This window comes from Cryptomeria japonica, chromosome 1 (assembly GCF_030272615.1).
Source record: "Cryptomeria japonica chromosome 1, Sugi_1.0, whole genome shotgun sequence".
Classification (NCBI taxonomy): domain Eukaryota; kingdom Viridiplantae; phylum Streptophyta; class Pinopsida; order Cupressales; family Cupressaceae; genus Cryptomeria; species Cryptomeria japonica.
This window is the reverse complement of record NC_081405.1, coordinates 690,179,980-690,197,710: the sequence shown is the minus strand read 5'-3', so window position 1 is coordinate 690,197,710 and position 17,731 is coordinate 690,179,980. Positions and strand designations below refer to the sequence as shown.

At 38.0% G+C, this 17,731-nt stretch overlaps 1 protein-coding gene across 3 annotated transcripts in view; it reads left to right on the top strand.

The window, feature by feature from the left end:
* The window catches only part of LOC131063799 (pachytene checkpoint protein 2 homolog), an 85,995-nt gene that overhangs the window by 26,694 nt on the left and 41,570 nt on the right, over positions 1–17,731 (top strand). For all 3 annotated transcript variants that reach the window (XR_009111144.2, XM_059221484.1, XM_057997740.2), the window contains 4 exons: positions 9,436–9,505; positions 9,871–9,941; positions 10,092–10,182; positions 10,355–10,479. Coding sequence is in view for 2 of the 3 variants with exons in the window: in XM_059221484.1 (XP_059077467.1) it covers positions 9,436–9,505; positions 9,871–9,941; positions 10,092–10,182; positions 10,355–10,479 (357 nt within the window). In the remaining variant the exon portion in view is untranslated. The remainder of the gene's footprint in view (positions 1–9,435; positions 9,506–9,870; positions 9,942–10,091; positions 10,183–10,354; positions 10,480–17,731) is intronic.

The window sequence follows — 17,731 nt, the reverse complement described above, 5'->3', positions numbered from 1 at the left end:
TGGTCCAAACTTAGATCATAAATACTCTATAGAAATTTTGGGCCAAGATGGGAGACAAATTTTGTTGCAAGCTTGGATGAAGTTTACTTAGAACAGCAATTGAAGAACTTGACAATAGTTCCAATAACTGAGATTGAATTCACATTGTCCAGATTTGTTGAATTTGCAAAAAGGGAAAATGATAAGGGCAACAAGATTCTAGAAGATAGTTTGTTATGATCATGTAGCGTCCTAAAATTGCGACACTTGCAATTTCGACTGCATTTCGGTCTTCACGATGGCGACGCAACACGGAACCTGAATGGAGACCCCGAAACTTGTCCACGACACTGAAAACTGCATTTTTCAAGCACCCTGGCCTGAACCTCCTTGCACCCTGATGTCCCGGGAGGTGGGACCAGAGCGCCCAGCGCCCTGGTCCCTCAGGACCAGGGCGCCCAGCGCCCTGGTCCTCCAGGACCATGGCGCCCAGCGCCCTGGTCCCTGGGTCCTATTTTGGGCCCGGTTTCCTAAGTGATATCGGGTCTTTTTGATTGCAATTTGGAAATATACTTCCCTGGTCGGCCTAAGGTCGGGAAAATCAGTCTATCAGCCCTAATTGACAAGTATATAAACTACATTTTCCTCTTTCATTCGATATGAGGGAAAAGGCGTGGAAACTATACTCAAGCATTCAAGCATTCAAGCAATTGATCATTCCAAGTCTCCATTCAAGGCTAAGTGTTGCATTCAAGACAAGGATTCAACCATTGAAGAGGAGATCACATACTACATGCTACAACATACAACATACAACATCTAAACCTTCGCACATAAGGATACAAACATCCTTAGAACAAGGTATTAGTACTTGTTTTACAGTCATTTACATTTACAGCACTTGCTCATTTCTTGGTTAATTCCAAAACCGGGGTTTGACCTAAAGGCAAACCCCTAATCCCTAACCCCCCAATCGTCTTTGCTTTTCTGTGTGTAGGTTGCAGGTACGCGGCTGAAATTGAAGATCTGGAATCCTTGTGCAGAGACGAACAGATCCCCCTTCGTTTCGCGGATTTTTCGGAGGACCGTGGCGCCGGGCGCCATCGTCCCGACAACTTTTGCCCAAATTTGCAGGACAGCGCCGTATCGACATTTTACTGCTAATTCCAGGTCCGCAGCTTCATCCTATAACCCGAACTCAGTTTATAAGCGAATCTTTATGACTTTCTATGCATCCTTAGCTTAATCAACATTCTTTACAAAAGAGGGTAGCCTTGCTTTCCTAACCCTTGAAATTCATTTAGCATCCAATCTTACATCGTGTGGGATTGGATCTTATGAGTTTCAACCCCTCTTTTGAATGTAAAGTCTTCCCCCTAAGTGAAAACCCATCGAATCCTAGCGAACCTCCCTTCTCTCTCCTTGGAGTTAGAAGAGGGGAGACCAACTAGGGTTCGACCGCGATTTTCCGCTTTACAGATCATATGTGGTGTCAATTTTTCCTATTGGAGGATTTTTCCTCGTATTTTGTTCCAAATGGATGTCAGATTCCCATTGGTTGATATTTAATAATTTGCAATAATTAGGTATTTTGTTGTAACAAACCCTAATTAGGGTTTAGGTGGCAAAATTTGGGCCGTTGATTTTGATTTAATCTTTGCCATTCATTGTAATGAAGAGCCCTATATAAGCTCAACTCATTTCATTTGTAAGGGATTTATAAGAATAGTTTTGAAGAATTGTTGCATAGATGTTGCAGAAATTAATAAAATCATTGAAGTGTTGGTGACTTATTGAGTTTTGGGAGCATTTGCTTGTTTCTTCATATTGAATGAAAGATGCATGAAATTTGAATGAAAGATGCATGTGCATGATTGATAGTGAAGCTCCTTGTTCATACTATTAGTACTCCATCGATGGTGAAGTATCTTGTGTAGTCGACTGATCTCATTATAGCAAAAGCTTAACTTCAATTGCTATTCCATCACTGGTATGCTTCACCTTGAAGGTATCTATGCTTGTGGTAGTGATTTGAAAATCATCAAGCTATCCTTAGAAGATTGCACTAGCCTTGAGGAGATGTTCATGGCATGTCAAAGCGAAACTTAGTTGAACTCACTTGAAATTGTCTGTTATCTTGCATTCCTAGTATTAGCATAGCATTCCTAGACCTTGCTCCTTTTTCATTTTTCTTAATCAAAGATCATTACTAGTAGGAAATAGCGATATTGCAACATCATTCAAAAAAATGTCATTCTATTGAGCTTGAATTGAGAAAAAGAAGAAGTACGTAAGTCCCCTCGCAGGTACAACAAATGCATCACACAATTGAAGCTATCCAACACATCACGATCTGACATTGAGAATCTTGGAGTCATCTCAAGTGATCCTTTTTTCTAATCTTCAGCTTTTGAGAAGTCTTTGTTCAAGAGAGGATAGATTATTCAATACTTTATTCTGTGTTCGATTGTGCAGAAAAACACCATCAACACTACCATGGAAGATTTGAGATGGAAATATTATTGGATGTTCAAGGATCTGTTGATGGTGGTTGAGTTCGAGATATTAATTATCAATGACCTACAAGTGTTTATGTGCTCACTTTATTTGGTGGAGCAGTTAGTTGGATGAGCAAGAGGCAAGCAATTGTTGTATTATCAACTATAGAAGGCTAAGCTGAGTATATGTCAGTCGTTCATGCATGCAAAGAAGTTCTGTTTAGATGTTGGTTTTATATAAAACTCTATAAAGATATATTGTGACAGTCAAAGTGCAATATGCTTGGCAAACAACCCTACCTATCATGGCTGATCAAAGCGTGGTGATGTTTGGTATCATTTTGTTATAAACATGGTTGAAGACAAAAAGGTCTTGTTGGATAATTTGGATTTCTTGGAGAATTTTGCTGATCCATTAATAAATTCTGCAAGTATTGAGAATTTTTCTTGGTGCTTGAATCAATGGGCATAGCCACCCTTAGCAGCTAATTTATGTATACTTGGCCACCTTTTTAAATTATTCAACTAGTGGGAAATTTGTTGGATATGTGTTGTATATGTTGGATGTTTGACACCTCTTATAGGCTATACACTCACCCAACATGGATTAGAGTTACTTATAGTAATATGTCTATAAATGATCACAAATGGATGTGTTGGTGTCTGTTTTATCATCTACCAAACATTAGGATAGGATACCAGAAGGTATTCTATCCTCTCCTGAAAAATCACTACTGATTCCAAGGTCTATATGTGCGAACAAGCAATTTTGGTGGAATAGCTTCTTGGGTAGTGTATGCTCAAATTTTCAAGGGGGACTTACGTTTGACAAGTATTCTTAAATTGTTGGACTTAGATGGATTTAGCAATTTTAGGCTCTTCTTTTTTTGGGGAATTTTCTGGGATTTAGACTTTTAAAAGAAAGGGAAAAAGAGATAGGGTTTAGGGAGGCTAATCTAATCCTACGAATTCTGGAGACGGTATCAACTGGATGCTTCCGAGAAACCAAACCTTGCTTCGCCACACTAGGGACAACTACACAAGGCCAGTGCAATCTTCAATGGGTTGTGCTTATGATCGAGATGTTGGGATGCACAAGGGATGGGCTCAGACTAACTTTGAACGGTAGAATGGACATCATCCATTTACCAAAAGTATGAGTGGAAATACACCATCAATTGATACTTATCAAATCCTTCATTCAAATTAACAACAATGAAAGCAAATCTAGATTAATTTTAACTAAGTGTTGAGGCCTAAGTTACCGAATCGGGTACGGATACGGGTACGGGTACGTAGTTTCGGTACGCGGATACGACAATATTTTTTGGAGGAGGTTGGGTACGTTTTGGGTACGCCTCTTTAATAAACATCTGAAATCATAAATATATCCATATTTAATACCTAAAACTTTAATGTCATAATAATATAGATTTATATTATATTAAATTTATAATTTTATTAACTATTATCTTGATACCATATTAATATAAAGTTATTTGATATTATTTAGTTTTTAAACATGTTAAATATTAATAATAAATATTTACAAAATAAAGTAGAACTACTTAATATAAATACTACTTAATAGGTCATTCATAAAATAAAACATGTATGATAATAATATAAATAAAATTAACAATAAATATTAAATAATATTTAATTTAATATTAATTCATATAATTTAATATAACTAATTTAAGTTTAAATTTAATAAACAATAGAATTTATTAAAATAATTGTAAGCTTCTTAATGTTGTTAATAATAATAATAATAATAAACGATATTAAATTTAATAAAATTCTAATAAATCAAAAACCTAAAATTAAAGTTAAAACTTATATAGAGTAATTAAAGGAGAATAAGAAAACACTTCCGCACATTTGGTTTAATCTCCGACCATCCCGACGGGAGGCTATTCGAATGGATGAAAGAGTGAATACACCCCACCGGCTACTGCTAGGATTGAAGCTGTTCGAATGGAAGACTATAGATATTCCGACAGCAAGGGTGGAAGAAATGTTTAAGTGCGACCTGAACAGAAGAGTAGTTGTCTCTGTAAAACGCATGCAAACCATGCCATCGAAGTCTTGCTAATCTGTAACTGCTTGCAAAAATACATTGAAAAATATTGTTGTTTAGGGTTGTGGTCATATATTTTATGGTAAAACGGTTAAAGAAAAGTCTGAAATTTTTTATTTGACCATTGGAATCGTTGTGAAAACCCCTTGTATGGGTTGGAATCGGCCAAGTACGTTGCTTGATGATTCCAAACGAATCCACCTCAAGAATATCGTATCCAGCCCGATTCTACAGACGTTTGTATCCGAATCCGATTCAGAAACGCATCGTACCCAGATACGTGAGGATTTTCTGCCGATTCGGTAACTTAGGTTGAGGCAATTGAAACCATGCAAATCATTCAAATAATAGAGATTACAAAGCAGCGCACATGCAATATATTATGTGGAAATGACCTTAAGCAACAATACATCAAAAACCTCACCCTCTCCAAATGAGAGAAGGCAACCTTATATGGTTTTTCGAGAATCAATGAATGGCCGAGATCGAACAATGATCAAGGGCCAAGATTGATTGCTACAAACCCTAATTAGGGTTTCCCCAAATACTACTTTTGATCAATTACATTTGGGACACATTTCCTTGCTAAAAATGAACCTTTAATGAAAATAGAAGGTTGTTACATTGTGAAGTGTGCCCTTCTAGAAGCTTCTGGATAAGTTAGGTTCATTGAACCTGGACATGCTGACTTGGAGTAATTTGATTGGTCGAAAAGATGACGAGACACCATCTCAACATGTTTGATGTCTTCCTTGAATTCTTCAATTTGTGTCAAGAAATTGTCTAAGTATGGAAATTTGATTCCTTCTTGTCGCCATTTGATTTTGCTTAGGCGGTGCAGGAGCGGGTATGGGAGGTGGATTAACTTCTTGTTGTTCCCTCTGATTTTGTGCTTCAATACGTGCGGCGATGTCTAACTCCTTGTCAAGGATAAAACTCATGCGATACCAATTAGGGGTGTTTCTTCTCACAGACCAGGCCAAGCTATACAGCTCAGTGATAACGTGTTCTTGTTCATCGCTGAAATCCAAGTCAGGCTGAAGCACTGGCTGAGGTTCCCTGCCTGGTTGAGGAGGAATGATGGGCAGGCCCATGTTGAAATTTATCTGGCTGCGATCTCTATGATGATGATCCCGCCTCTACTTCCTCTTGCGACCTGTAAAACCAAAGGAAAAAATAAGTTAGAAAATTTCCACAAAATTTCGAAAAAAAAAAAATATCGGGGCCGTGAAATGGCTTAGTGTTGGAAAATTTTCCATTTTTCACTCTCATACTTAGCCATAAAAATTGAATTTTCACCTCCAGACCCTCAGCCTTGAAGCTGGTTGAAGTCACCATCAAGTGTTAAAACTTTCGAAAATTTTCATACTTAGCCAAAAAATTGAATTTTCACCTCTAGACCCTCAGCCTTGAAGCTGGTTGAAGTCACCATCAAGTGTTAAAACTTTCGAAAAATTTTTTATACTTGCCAAAAAAGTTGAATTTTCACCTCTAGACCCTCAGCCTTGAAGCTAGTTGAAGTCCCCATCAAGTGTTAAAACTTTCGAAAATTTTTTATACTTAGCCAAAAAATTGAATTTTCTTTCTTCAAAATCATTTATTAAATTCTAGAATAATATCCAGAAAATTCACAATTTTAATTTTACCTCTGACTTGGCTAGGCTTTTCTCCAAAATATTGAGAAAATTCAGAAAAGATGCCTTTCTCCAGAAATCTATAAGCCTTTTGCCAAAATATTATCCGACTTCCAGCAATATCTAGAATTTCCTCCAGATGATCTTCAAACTGACATACTTTACTAAGCTCTCCTTAGTAATTTTGAACTTCTTGGTGTAATAATGAATTTGATAATGAAGTATTTGTAGACATGTTTTAAGAAAAACCCCTAAAATCATCCAACTCATACTTTCCATTTTGATTTAAGTTCGAAGATATTCATTAATCCTCCAATATTCCCTTTCAAAAAAAACTTTCCATTTTGAATTAATATCTTAATAAATTTTTAATATTCCCTCAATATTCTCAAAAAAAACGTTCCATTTTGGATTTATTTTGAGGCTTTTTAATTTAGATATTTCTTTATTTTGAATTTAATTTTGAAATCTATGTGGATTTTGTGACATCATGTTGACTTTGTTTGACCTTCCATGTGTAGGTTGATTTTTCGAATTTTATTTCTATCTTTTTCAAATTTTGGCGAATTTAGCCAACCTCTCCGAGGTATGGCGGACTTTGTCTAGAACTCCTTCGTGGCTTCCTTCATGGCTGGGCAGACTTTGGATTTACCTCCTTCATGGCCTCTTTTATGCCTTGGGCGGACTTTAAGTCTTGCACCTCCATGGTCTCCTAAGGTGGGTGGACTTTAGGCCTAGCGCCTTCATGGTCTCCATCAAACTTGGGCAGACTTCAAGCTCACCTCCTTCATGGCCTCCTAAGGCTTGGGCGGACTTTAACCCATGCTCCTCCTTGGTTGGGCGGACTTTGACTTGCCTCCTTTATGGCTCCTAAGCCTTGGGCGGACTTTAACCCATGCTCCTCCTTGGTCTCCTAAGGCTTGGGCGGACTTCAAGTTATGCTCCTCCTTGGTCTCCTTTATGGCTGGGCGGACTTTGACCTTGCCTCCTTCATGGCCTCTTCATGGCTGGGCGGACTTTAGAGTAGCCTCCTACGTGACGTCTTCATGGCTGGGCGGACTTTAGAGTAGCCTCCTACGTGACCTCCAAACTCATGGCAGACTATTTATGAAATATAACATTTAAGTATAAGTGGTATTTCAATATGTCTTTTCTCTTTCTTATACTTTAAGTTATATTTCATATATATTGTCAGGATGTTTTTGAGTGGTTTCGGGCCTCTAGGATTAATAATGCAAAATCTAGTTTTTGGAGGATTCTCCAATTTTCCAGACTTAGTCAAATTTCAAGATCAGGATGACATTCCAGACTTAGCCAAATTTCAGGACATTTGAGGATCAAGATGATTTTTCGAGCTGATTATCCTTTGAAGGTGCCATGACCCCCTAAAATATAGGAACTTAGCTTTTTGGGTCAAAACTTGAAAATTTTGGATCGCGGTCGAAGTAGGTCAGTGGTACAAGTGTAAACCCTAGGTTTGCATCCCGAAAAAGCAAAAAGCCTAAAATCTAGGGATTTAGCTTTTTTAGATAAAAACTTGAAATTTTCGAGTTCCGATCGAAGCTGGCCAGTAGTACAAGTGTAAACCCTAGGTTTGCATCTCGGAAAAAGCAAAAAGCAAAAAGCCTAAAATCTAGGGATTTAACTTTTTTAGATCAAAACTTGGAATTTTCGAGTTCCGATCGAAGCTGGCCAGTAGTACAAGTGTAAACCCTAGGTTTGCATCCCGGAAAAAGTAAAATGCCTAAAATCTAGGGATTTAGCTTTTTTAGATCAAAACTTGGAATTTTCGAGATCTGGTCGGAGCTGGTCGATGGTGCAAGTGCAAACCCTAGGTTTGCATTCTGAAAAAGCAAAAAGCAGACATCCCTAAAAAATAGGGAAAACTTTCTAAAAATAGCCATACCGGGGATCGGGCTAAAAAAGCCAAAAACAAAACTTCCTAAAAAATAGGAAAAAGCAAAAAAGCAAACTTTCTAAAAATAGAAAGTTGTCCAAATCCGTCCAAATCAATTGCGATCTTCGTCCTTTGTCCTCTCTAAGCACTCTGGTGGCGCTCACACCTCGGAATCACATAACTTGCAAAAACTAACTTTCAATTGTCAGGCCTGAAATGCTCTGAACTGGACAAGGCTTGGTGAAACTGCAGCAAAAGGTCACAGGACACTAACAAAACCCTAGAAAGCAGGAAAAGAGAGGGTCCCCATTTGCAATGGGGCGATGTGTGAAAAAGGTCACAATAGGATGTAAAAACAAGCAGGAAATATTTATTGTATTGTGAACTATTGTGAATGGTTGAGTTAATACTGTGAGTGCTGTTCTTCCTAGGCTTTTCTTTTGGAAGTATTTCTTACGGTAAATAATCATGTTATTTTGTGACCATGTGGCTATTTTATTTCTATTGCATTCAAGGTTCTGTTAGCATTACTTTTATTAGTTTATCAGAATTATATCTTTCCACATAAGGCTGCCTTTTGCTTCATTGTATAGCTTGCTCATTGTCCCAACTAACTTAGCTATTTATCATGTGTGTGCCACTACTCTTGTCCGTATGCACTCCTGTGCTATCAAGGGGCTGTTCTATTATAGCTTCCTAGTTCCAACTTGGTCAGGACCTATCTGTTTGCAGTGGTGACGGTGCTTCAGTTTAATAAGCACTGCCTTCCTGCAGGCCAGGATTAATTTGTTGGTAGCAAATGGCAGTATTTTGTCACATGAAAAGCATGTTTATGAGTAGCCTAATTTAGCAGGGTAGAAGAGTAGTTAGGTTTCTATCTCATGTCAAAATCCACTGGGATTTTTTTATGGTTTTCATGCATCTTCCATCCTTAGTCCATTGCCTTGGACAACATGTAGGTATGACAGGATCACTTTTGGATAGAGTTTTTTTGTGCCTTCTCAGTTTGTGTTTAATATGTGCAATTATTTTGCTACTCGTTTCTTGCAAAGTGCTTTTGTCTCTTATTGTTTCCCATTTATGTAGTTCTCTTTTGATAAGAATATTGGAGAAACATGAGCATTTTTGGCTTATAGTTCTAGTCCATCAGGTCAAATTATCTGTTTTTCCAATCGTCTTTTCTTGCTTTTGTGGATAAATGGGCATTGCATATTCCACACCAAAAATTTGATACAGATTTTGAATGTCATGATGCTTTTATTTTGAAATTGCCTGTGTTGCTTCCCTGGATATATTAACTGCCATTTTATCCAGATGTTGTTCAAATTTCAATGTGAATGACAGGTGACAAAGCTTTTCCAGAAAATTCATGAAATGTTGGAGGAAGAGAACTCTTTACTTTTTGTTTTGATTGGTAAGTATAATAGATTTTTTTATAGACTGTATTGATGTAGTTTTTTCTTTTTGCTCCAACGCAAATGTATTTGTGTTCCTTTTTTGATGAATACAATTCTCATTAGTAGTTAGATGTTTCTATAGCAATCAGTTGTTCACTCTAAAAGTTTCCGAGGTAGCTATGAAAAACAAGGGATTCATAAATTGGCCTTGATTGTAGGTGAAGAAAACACAGAGAACACCAAAAATAAGCTTCCTCAGCAAAATAGATTTTGCTTGCATTTTTACAAGAATAAATTGCATCTATAATCTACATCCTCTTGTTATAAGGTTGTACTATTCCAATGTTTTCTAATTCTCCTAATAAGCCAAATATTCTTTCAGATGAGGTTGAAAGTCTGGCAGCTGCAAGACAAGCAGCATTATCTGGTTCAGAACCTTCTGACTCTATAAGGGTATACTCTACTTGCAATATTTAATGCATTGAGATTAAAGGGTGGCTTGCCAGCTTGAAAAACAATATTTTCTTTAGAATTTGACATGTTACTGATTATTCTTTAGTTCCATCTGTGTTTGTATTTTGATATTCACTGTTTCTGCTACAGGTTGTCAATGCTCTGTTAACACAGTTGGACAGACTTAAATCATGGCCAAATGTTGTTGTTCTGACAACCTCAAACTTAACATCTGCTATTGGTACTGTAATACAAGAGATGGTTTTCACAGATCAAATATTGCTTTGGTTCTAATGAATTTTGTGTTTTAGTGACCATTGCTTAGAGATCTTGATTTAAAAAAAATATAATGTCTTTAGTCTGCTCAATAATTCATAATTGGGATTCTCACTAAATTTTTTGTTTTGAAACAGACATTGCATTTGTTGACAGGGCAGATATTAAAGCATATGTGGGCCCTCCTACCCTCCAAGCTCGCTATGAGATACTTAGATCCTGCCTTCTAGAGCTTATAAGGGCAGGAATTGTAGTTTCTTCTGTATGTAGTGTGCCTCCCTTGCTCACGCACATTATCTTTCATATTCTTTTCTGCTTTTAAATCTCAGTTAGCTTTAACATGAGGTAAATTATAATACAAGGTACAATGTCTCAAATAATTAACAATGGACGGAATGCTTTGGTACCTGACAATATGAGGATATCAAGATACAATCATGTTCAATGAGCAATGCTTCATTTCTTACTAAGCTGTTTTGTTCGGTAATGTTGACAAATATCTTACATTTTGCATTCTAGTAACAACATGGTAGCATGATATGACTTTGTCTGAGTAATATTCTAGGCAAATAATCTATTGTAACATTAAGTAGAGTTAACAGAAGATAAGTATAATTTTAGTATGAAAATTGTTTTCTTTTTTTTGATTGCTATTTTAATCTTACATGCTCACCAAAACATTAGAAAAGCTCTCTGAAATTCATAATCCATTTTAGGGACGTTTATATACTTTTTTTGGTAATTTAATAGCTGCTATGGGCAGCACCCATTGCATTAATTATAAAGAAAGTTTACATTGTCACGTGGATTGACTATAGTCGATATCTACCAACATCTGCTCAATAGCTATTCTAGTACAATTTTCAACATAAACTGTAACTACAGTCCCCTTTACTATTGACATGTGTTCCAATATTTATAGAGTACATACAATTCGATATATATGACCTACCAATTCCCATAGCTATAGCACTCCCCAACTTACAAAATAGTGCCTAGCTACCCCCATAGGAAACCAAAATTTTCACCACACCTTGAAAATGGTGACAGTAAACATATCTTTCAAAAAAGAAAAAGTATCTTCATGACGGGAGGCCGTGTCTTCCCATCAGGCTTCCTCACCAGCCTCTTAGCTTTCTAATTGCCATGTCTCTGGCCTCCATAGGACAGTTGATGCCACATGTGTCATGAGCAGAGCTGGCCACAACCTTCTCCACTTCTGTGAAGTCATTCTCGACCCAATCTTCCCTCATGCTAAAATCCATTCTTCCCCACTCTTGCTGTCACTCTCCAACAGTAGGCCTTCGTCCTCCATGTAGCTCTTCACCCATTTGTCTTCCGGCTGCTAGTTGATTCCAGAAAGTCGCAATAGGAAAGTAATGCTACGCTCCATGCCCTCCCATTTCTCTTCAAGTGTCTCCGGCAGCTGGGTGGAGACTACGGGGAATTTCCTCACCTCCACTCCACACCTGACCGACATATAGTAGTCTTGTGGCAATGGAATAAGAAGATTGTAGTCTATATTATCTACCGAGACGTCAATTTCCCTAAGAATGCATGTTTGAAATCCATTTGGCACAGGCGTTTCGCCTTCGCCGTGGACACTCCCATGTAAACCAGCACTAGCAAGAACATTGCCGTGATGTCTGTGTTCACTTTGTAGCGATGATAGGCTTTTATGAACTCTTCTCCCAACACCATTTTTGCCACATGCAAGACTAAGGGATGGCCTGAGGCTAAAATGGCCTGCACACGTTTGTCTGTCACCTCTCCTAAAAATGCCATCTACCGCTTAGTGGATTCTAGTAGGATGGGGGTGTCCATCGCTCACCGCTCAAAGTAGTATGTTGGCAGAAAAAACATAGTGAATAATCCTTTTCCATTGCCTTCTATAAATATTGTCTTGCCTTATGCCAATATGATGAGTTACTGACAGATCTATTTGATGCCCTATCGTCTGGTACATCATCCCAAATCCAAGGCTTCCTTGTCAAGATATTTGCCAATCTATGTTGCCTTCACAAAGTACATGGCACGTACCTTTACTTTGGTGAGTCACTACCCATACATCATCTTCCCTCGTGTCTTCGCCACATGTCTATCATCCATATGCAATTAGTTATGTTTCCATTCTTTAAATGGCAGCTTATTCTCATTAATGATTTTGGAAATGTGCTTGGCTTGTCACACCCATTATTGATAATGTGTGCTTTCCAAAAACATCAAATCTTTCCAAAATCGTACTCCCCACCCCCTCAATGTGATGTCTTGTCCGCCACCTCCTTTGCCAACCTGTCGGCTATCTCATTTCCTTCCTTCCTCCAGTTTGCTGAGCGCCTCCCTGATTGGCCGTAGCCATTAACCAAGCTTCCAATATGGGGTCTCGTTGAGTCTAATCGCATTGATCATGATCATGGAGTCGCCTTCCAGGTGTATGCAATTGGATCCTATTTCTAGACCCATCTGCAACCCTATCAGTGCCGCTCTGAATTCAGCCACGTTATTGGTGGCTAACCCCAATGGGATTGACCTCTCTGCAATCATCTTGCTGTGCTCATCTCGAGCTATACAACCCACCCCACTTGGCCCTGGATTTCTGGAGGAGGCACCATCGAAATTGATTTTAATCCACCTCGTGTTAGGAGCACACCATTTTACATCTCTTCTTTTCCTCTCTTGTGTTTGCCCCCCACCATCTCCTTGCATATGAGGGGTTTTTAGTCTTGTGAGGACTTTAGATATTTACTCATCCCAATTTGTGAAGGGATTCTTCCTAAGAGCCTTGCTTCTAGTTGCTTCATTGACGAGCTCAATTAACTGTCCTTCAATCTTACCTGAAAGTCTCTCACATTCCATTTCCTTGTCTTGGAAGATCCTTTTATTTCACTCCTTCCAGAGTTCCTTGATGATCGTGGACGGGGCCACAATCTAGAAACTGCCAAACAAGGAATTCCTGCCATAATGCGACCACATTTTGAACCAAGATTCAATATTTTGTGGATTGGGCACTGAAAATTCAGTTTCTCCTTGATTTTTTAAGAACAAACCTCCGTATATGGGCATCCATGCAATAGATGATCCTCTATTTCACTGTTGCGTTTATAGAGAACACACCTTGCTGGCCCCCAAATCCCATACCTTGCCAAACAGTCTTCTGTGAGTATCTTCTTTTGAATGGCTAGCCAGGCGAACACCCCAGCTTTAGGCAAAACACTTTTGCTCCATAAAAGTTCTTTTGCCAATCCAAAAATAAAAGTAAATTTATTAACAACCAACGTTTGAAACAGGAAAAGGCAATTCTTTATGTGTTTTCAATGAGGGTTTTAGTTATGCAATTATGCCAGAAATAAAGATGGCAGATAGATTGGACATATTGAATTGCATAGTCATAAGAATCCTGGATTTGGCTTATCTGCTATTGGTTCATCCTATCCTGCCCAACTAAAGTCTAAACTAATTTGTGTTGTTGCCAGAATTGAATTTTTTTGTGGCTTGGTCTGATAATGGGTCTTATATTCTAATATTTTTTGTAGAATAGAGAATATTTACAAAGTTTGTGCAGACCACTATATCAGTAGTTTAATTCCTTACCGATTTCTCTTCTACAGTTAAATTTTGATAAATATTAGAGGATGAGAGTTGTTGAAGTATTTAAATGGCCCTAGAAATATGTGTAGTTTGGATTGAAAAGGCCAAGAGATCTGAGGCAGAAGTAATAGATGAAGAGCACACGGTTATACTGAGAGGGGGGGTGAATCAGTATAACAACCGATTCAAACTTTTTCAACTTTAATCACAAGTATATAACTTATCTCATTAACATATTCATTGCATACCAACATTCATATGTGATTTAACTAATATGAACACAAGTAGAACACAAGATATATACGTGGAAATCCTTATGGGAGAAAACCACGGCAAATTAATGCTTTTATAAATTTCTTCTTTTACAATGTTCGTAGGCACCAACCCCTACGTTTCTGAGCACCAATCCACTAGAAGCACCAACTCCCAAATCTGATTTTTGTGAGCACCAACCCATTGGAAGCATCAACTCCCAAATCTGAATTTGTGAGCACCAACCCATTGGAAGCACCAACTCCCACTTCAGAAATTTGTGAGCACCATCACTCAAATCTGATTTTCCACCTTGACAATGTTGCTATAACAATGGATGATGGACAATTTGATCTTCTCAAAACTGCTGTGATGAATATTACTAATCAGTCACATAAATCTGATCATAATTTCCTCATAATAAATATGTTCTCAAATTCCACATAAAAATCTGCTTATAATTCTTTATCTCTGCATGAAACGCTGCATAATTCTCCCACTATATCTGCAAACACTTCTCTTCTATCATCATTAATATGTTATGTTCCACGGGGACGCGTCCCCTGCCCTTTTTCCCTCGTACCCGTACCTAGGATGAAACGGGGACGGGAATTTGCCGTTTCCTAAGCATCTCCTTTTTGACAAAAAACACGAGACGTTTCGAGGACAATAGTTGGGTAGTAGGGGACGGCAGGGGACGATCAGCTGTCCCCGGGACAGCCAAGGGACGCCTAGGCGTCCTTTGATTGTCCCCGGGACAGCTGGCCATCCCCTATGGCCCATAATTTTTATAAGTCCAAAATAAATAAATAAACACATTTTTAATTTAAAATATAGGTTTGGCTGGCCCCACCAAGACCCCAAATAAACATTAAAATATAATAAACCCTAATCTAATGCATAAAACAAACAAAAGGAAGAAAAAGGTACTTATTTTGACATTTGCAAAATAGGAAAAGAGCGGCAAGAAGAGAAGAAGCAGTTGGTTAAGGAGTGAACAGCAAGTGAAAGAGGATTTGGTCCAGTTCCTTTGCTGCAGAGAGGAATTGGTCCACATATAGCTTCATCCAATCAATCAAGAGGAACCACCTTACCTCTAGACAACTAGAGAAGTTAGTGGCTGTTCACAGTGCATTGCGGCTACAGTATCGCCAGACTCCTGAGTATCGTTAGACTCCAGCCTTACGTTGGGATGTCAATCTTGAAGGTGCTATGCAAGTTGAGGAGGACGAGACACCTCTAGGATTGCTTGGGGTTCCATTGGTTAAGGAGGCAACCCCTCATATTGATAGTGACTCAGATAGAAACTCTAGCTTTGATCTTGATTTAGACTCTTAGTCTTGGACCTACCATGTGCTGATTATGGACAGCCATATATTTTCTTAGTTTATCCTGAGTCTTGACATTATGATAGACAGCTGATTATGGACTTATATGTTTTAACTTTTCTATTTACAATTTATGTCATCTCGTAGTTATGGATGTTTATGACATGTTTGTTGGCAATGGCATAAAAGTATTTGAATTTTGGTAAAATGTTTGTCAATTCTCTTGTGAAATCTCAATTCAAGTCTAATGCAATGTATTAATGTCTATGATGAATGCTTTGCCATTGTTATGATATGCATATTCGAAATCTCTCTATATTTGTAAAAACCCCCCTATTTTTTTAACAGCCGTCTCTTGTCGTCCCCCCGAAAATGACCCAAAAGTACCCCTGTACTAGAAACACGTCTCGACGTCCCCTGCTGTCCTTGCCCCCATCCCCGAAACTCCGTGGAACATAGTTAATATGTCTTCTATCTTCATATGCAAATCTGTATATGTCTGATTGATATTTCACTCATCATTCATCTCTTAATCCTCTTCTAAAACTCTTTGTATACTTCAAAAATATGTATATACACAGCCACTCACATACTTTTCTCTTATTGTAGTATACTTTCAACTCTTTGTATACTTCATACTTTCTCTTCTTTCACTCCTCAAACAATGATTTGAATCTCCTTTTATATCCTTGATATAACCTTTCATAGAAAGGTTGTGACTTTATGACGTGACCCTTTCTTAAGGCTTTTAATTAATCTATATTGTATTTATATTAATGAATATATAGGATATTCTTTTTGCACACTTTTCCTTAATGTTTATTCTTCACATTATTTTCTTACTACACCCTCTTTTTTTCACATTTGTTCTTTTTATAAAAGTCTTCTTACAAGGATAGTGTCTCTTCAACAGCCACCGATGGTATTTGTGCATAACTATCGATTATGACTTAGTTACAATCTTGTTTGATTATCGATAGGTATCATCTTTAGTTATCTTTGTTTACCAAAGACTACATTGGACCACCGGTTACTTTTGTTTTGAACTCCCTCAACATTAGAGTTGATATAATTTGTATCATGATAAAAATATGACTATCGGTCATATTGTTTCTGACTGAAAGCATCATTTATTGTTTTGACGATCTTTGAACTTTTAACATCTCTTTGGAACTGTTGGTGTTTGTTTTATCATCTACCAAACATTAGGATAGGATACCCGAAGGTATTCTATCCTCTCCTGAAAAATCACTACTGATTCCAAGGTCTATATATGCGAACAAGCAACTTTAGTGGAATAGCTTTTTGGGTAGTGTATGCTGAAATTTCAAGGGGGACTTACGTTTGACAAGTATCTTGAACTGCTGGACTTAGATGGATTTAGCAATTTTAGGCTCTTCTTTTTTTTGGGAATTTTCTGGGATTTAGACTTTCAAAAGAAAGGGAATAAGAGATAGGGTTTAGGAAGGCTAATCTAATCCTATGAATTTCGGAGACGGTATCAACTGGGTGCTCTCGAGAAACCAAACCTTGCTTCGCCACACTAGGGACAACAACACAAGGCCGGTGCAATCTTCAATGGGTTGTGCTTATGATTGAGATGTTGGGATGCACAGGGGGTAGGCTCATACTAACTTTGCACGGCGAGATGGAAATCATCCATACACCAAAAGTATGAGTGGAGATACACCATCAATTGACACTTATCAAATCCTTCATTCAAATTAACAACAATGAAAGCAAATCTAAATTAATTCTAACTAAGTGTTGAGGCAATTGAAACCATGCAAATCATTCAAATAATAGAGATTACAAAGCAGTGCACATGCAATATATTATTTGGAAATGACCTTAAGCAACAATACATCAAAAACCTCTCACTCTCCAAATGAGAGGAGGCAACCTTATATAGTTTCTCAAAAATAAATGAATGGCCGAGATCAAACAGCGATCAAGGGCCAAGATTGAAAGTCCTAAACCCTAATTAGGGTTTCCCGAAATACTATCGGTTAAAACAAATGAAAGAGTGACAAGTGGCGCAACTGCTAATTTCACTGAGGTGAGTGGCCACTTTCCTCTTTCAGAGATTCAACGTATCTGGACACAATGAGCTTGACCTCCTCCATGGTGACACTTGGCAAACCGCCAATCTGGAAGTCAATGAGGTCCACATCGTCGACACATGTGGCAAGGATGCCTTCCCACTCCACTGCTTGGGTGAGGAAGTTGTCATCGATGGAGAGGAAGTTTGCAATCTTTGAAAGATCGCCTTTGTCAATCATCCCTGAATCCCTGAAGAAGCTCGCCTGAATCTTGGCTTTTAGGTTCTTTGCTTGTAAATGCTTC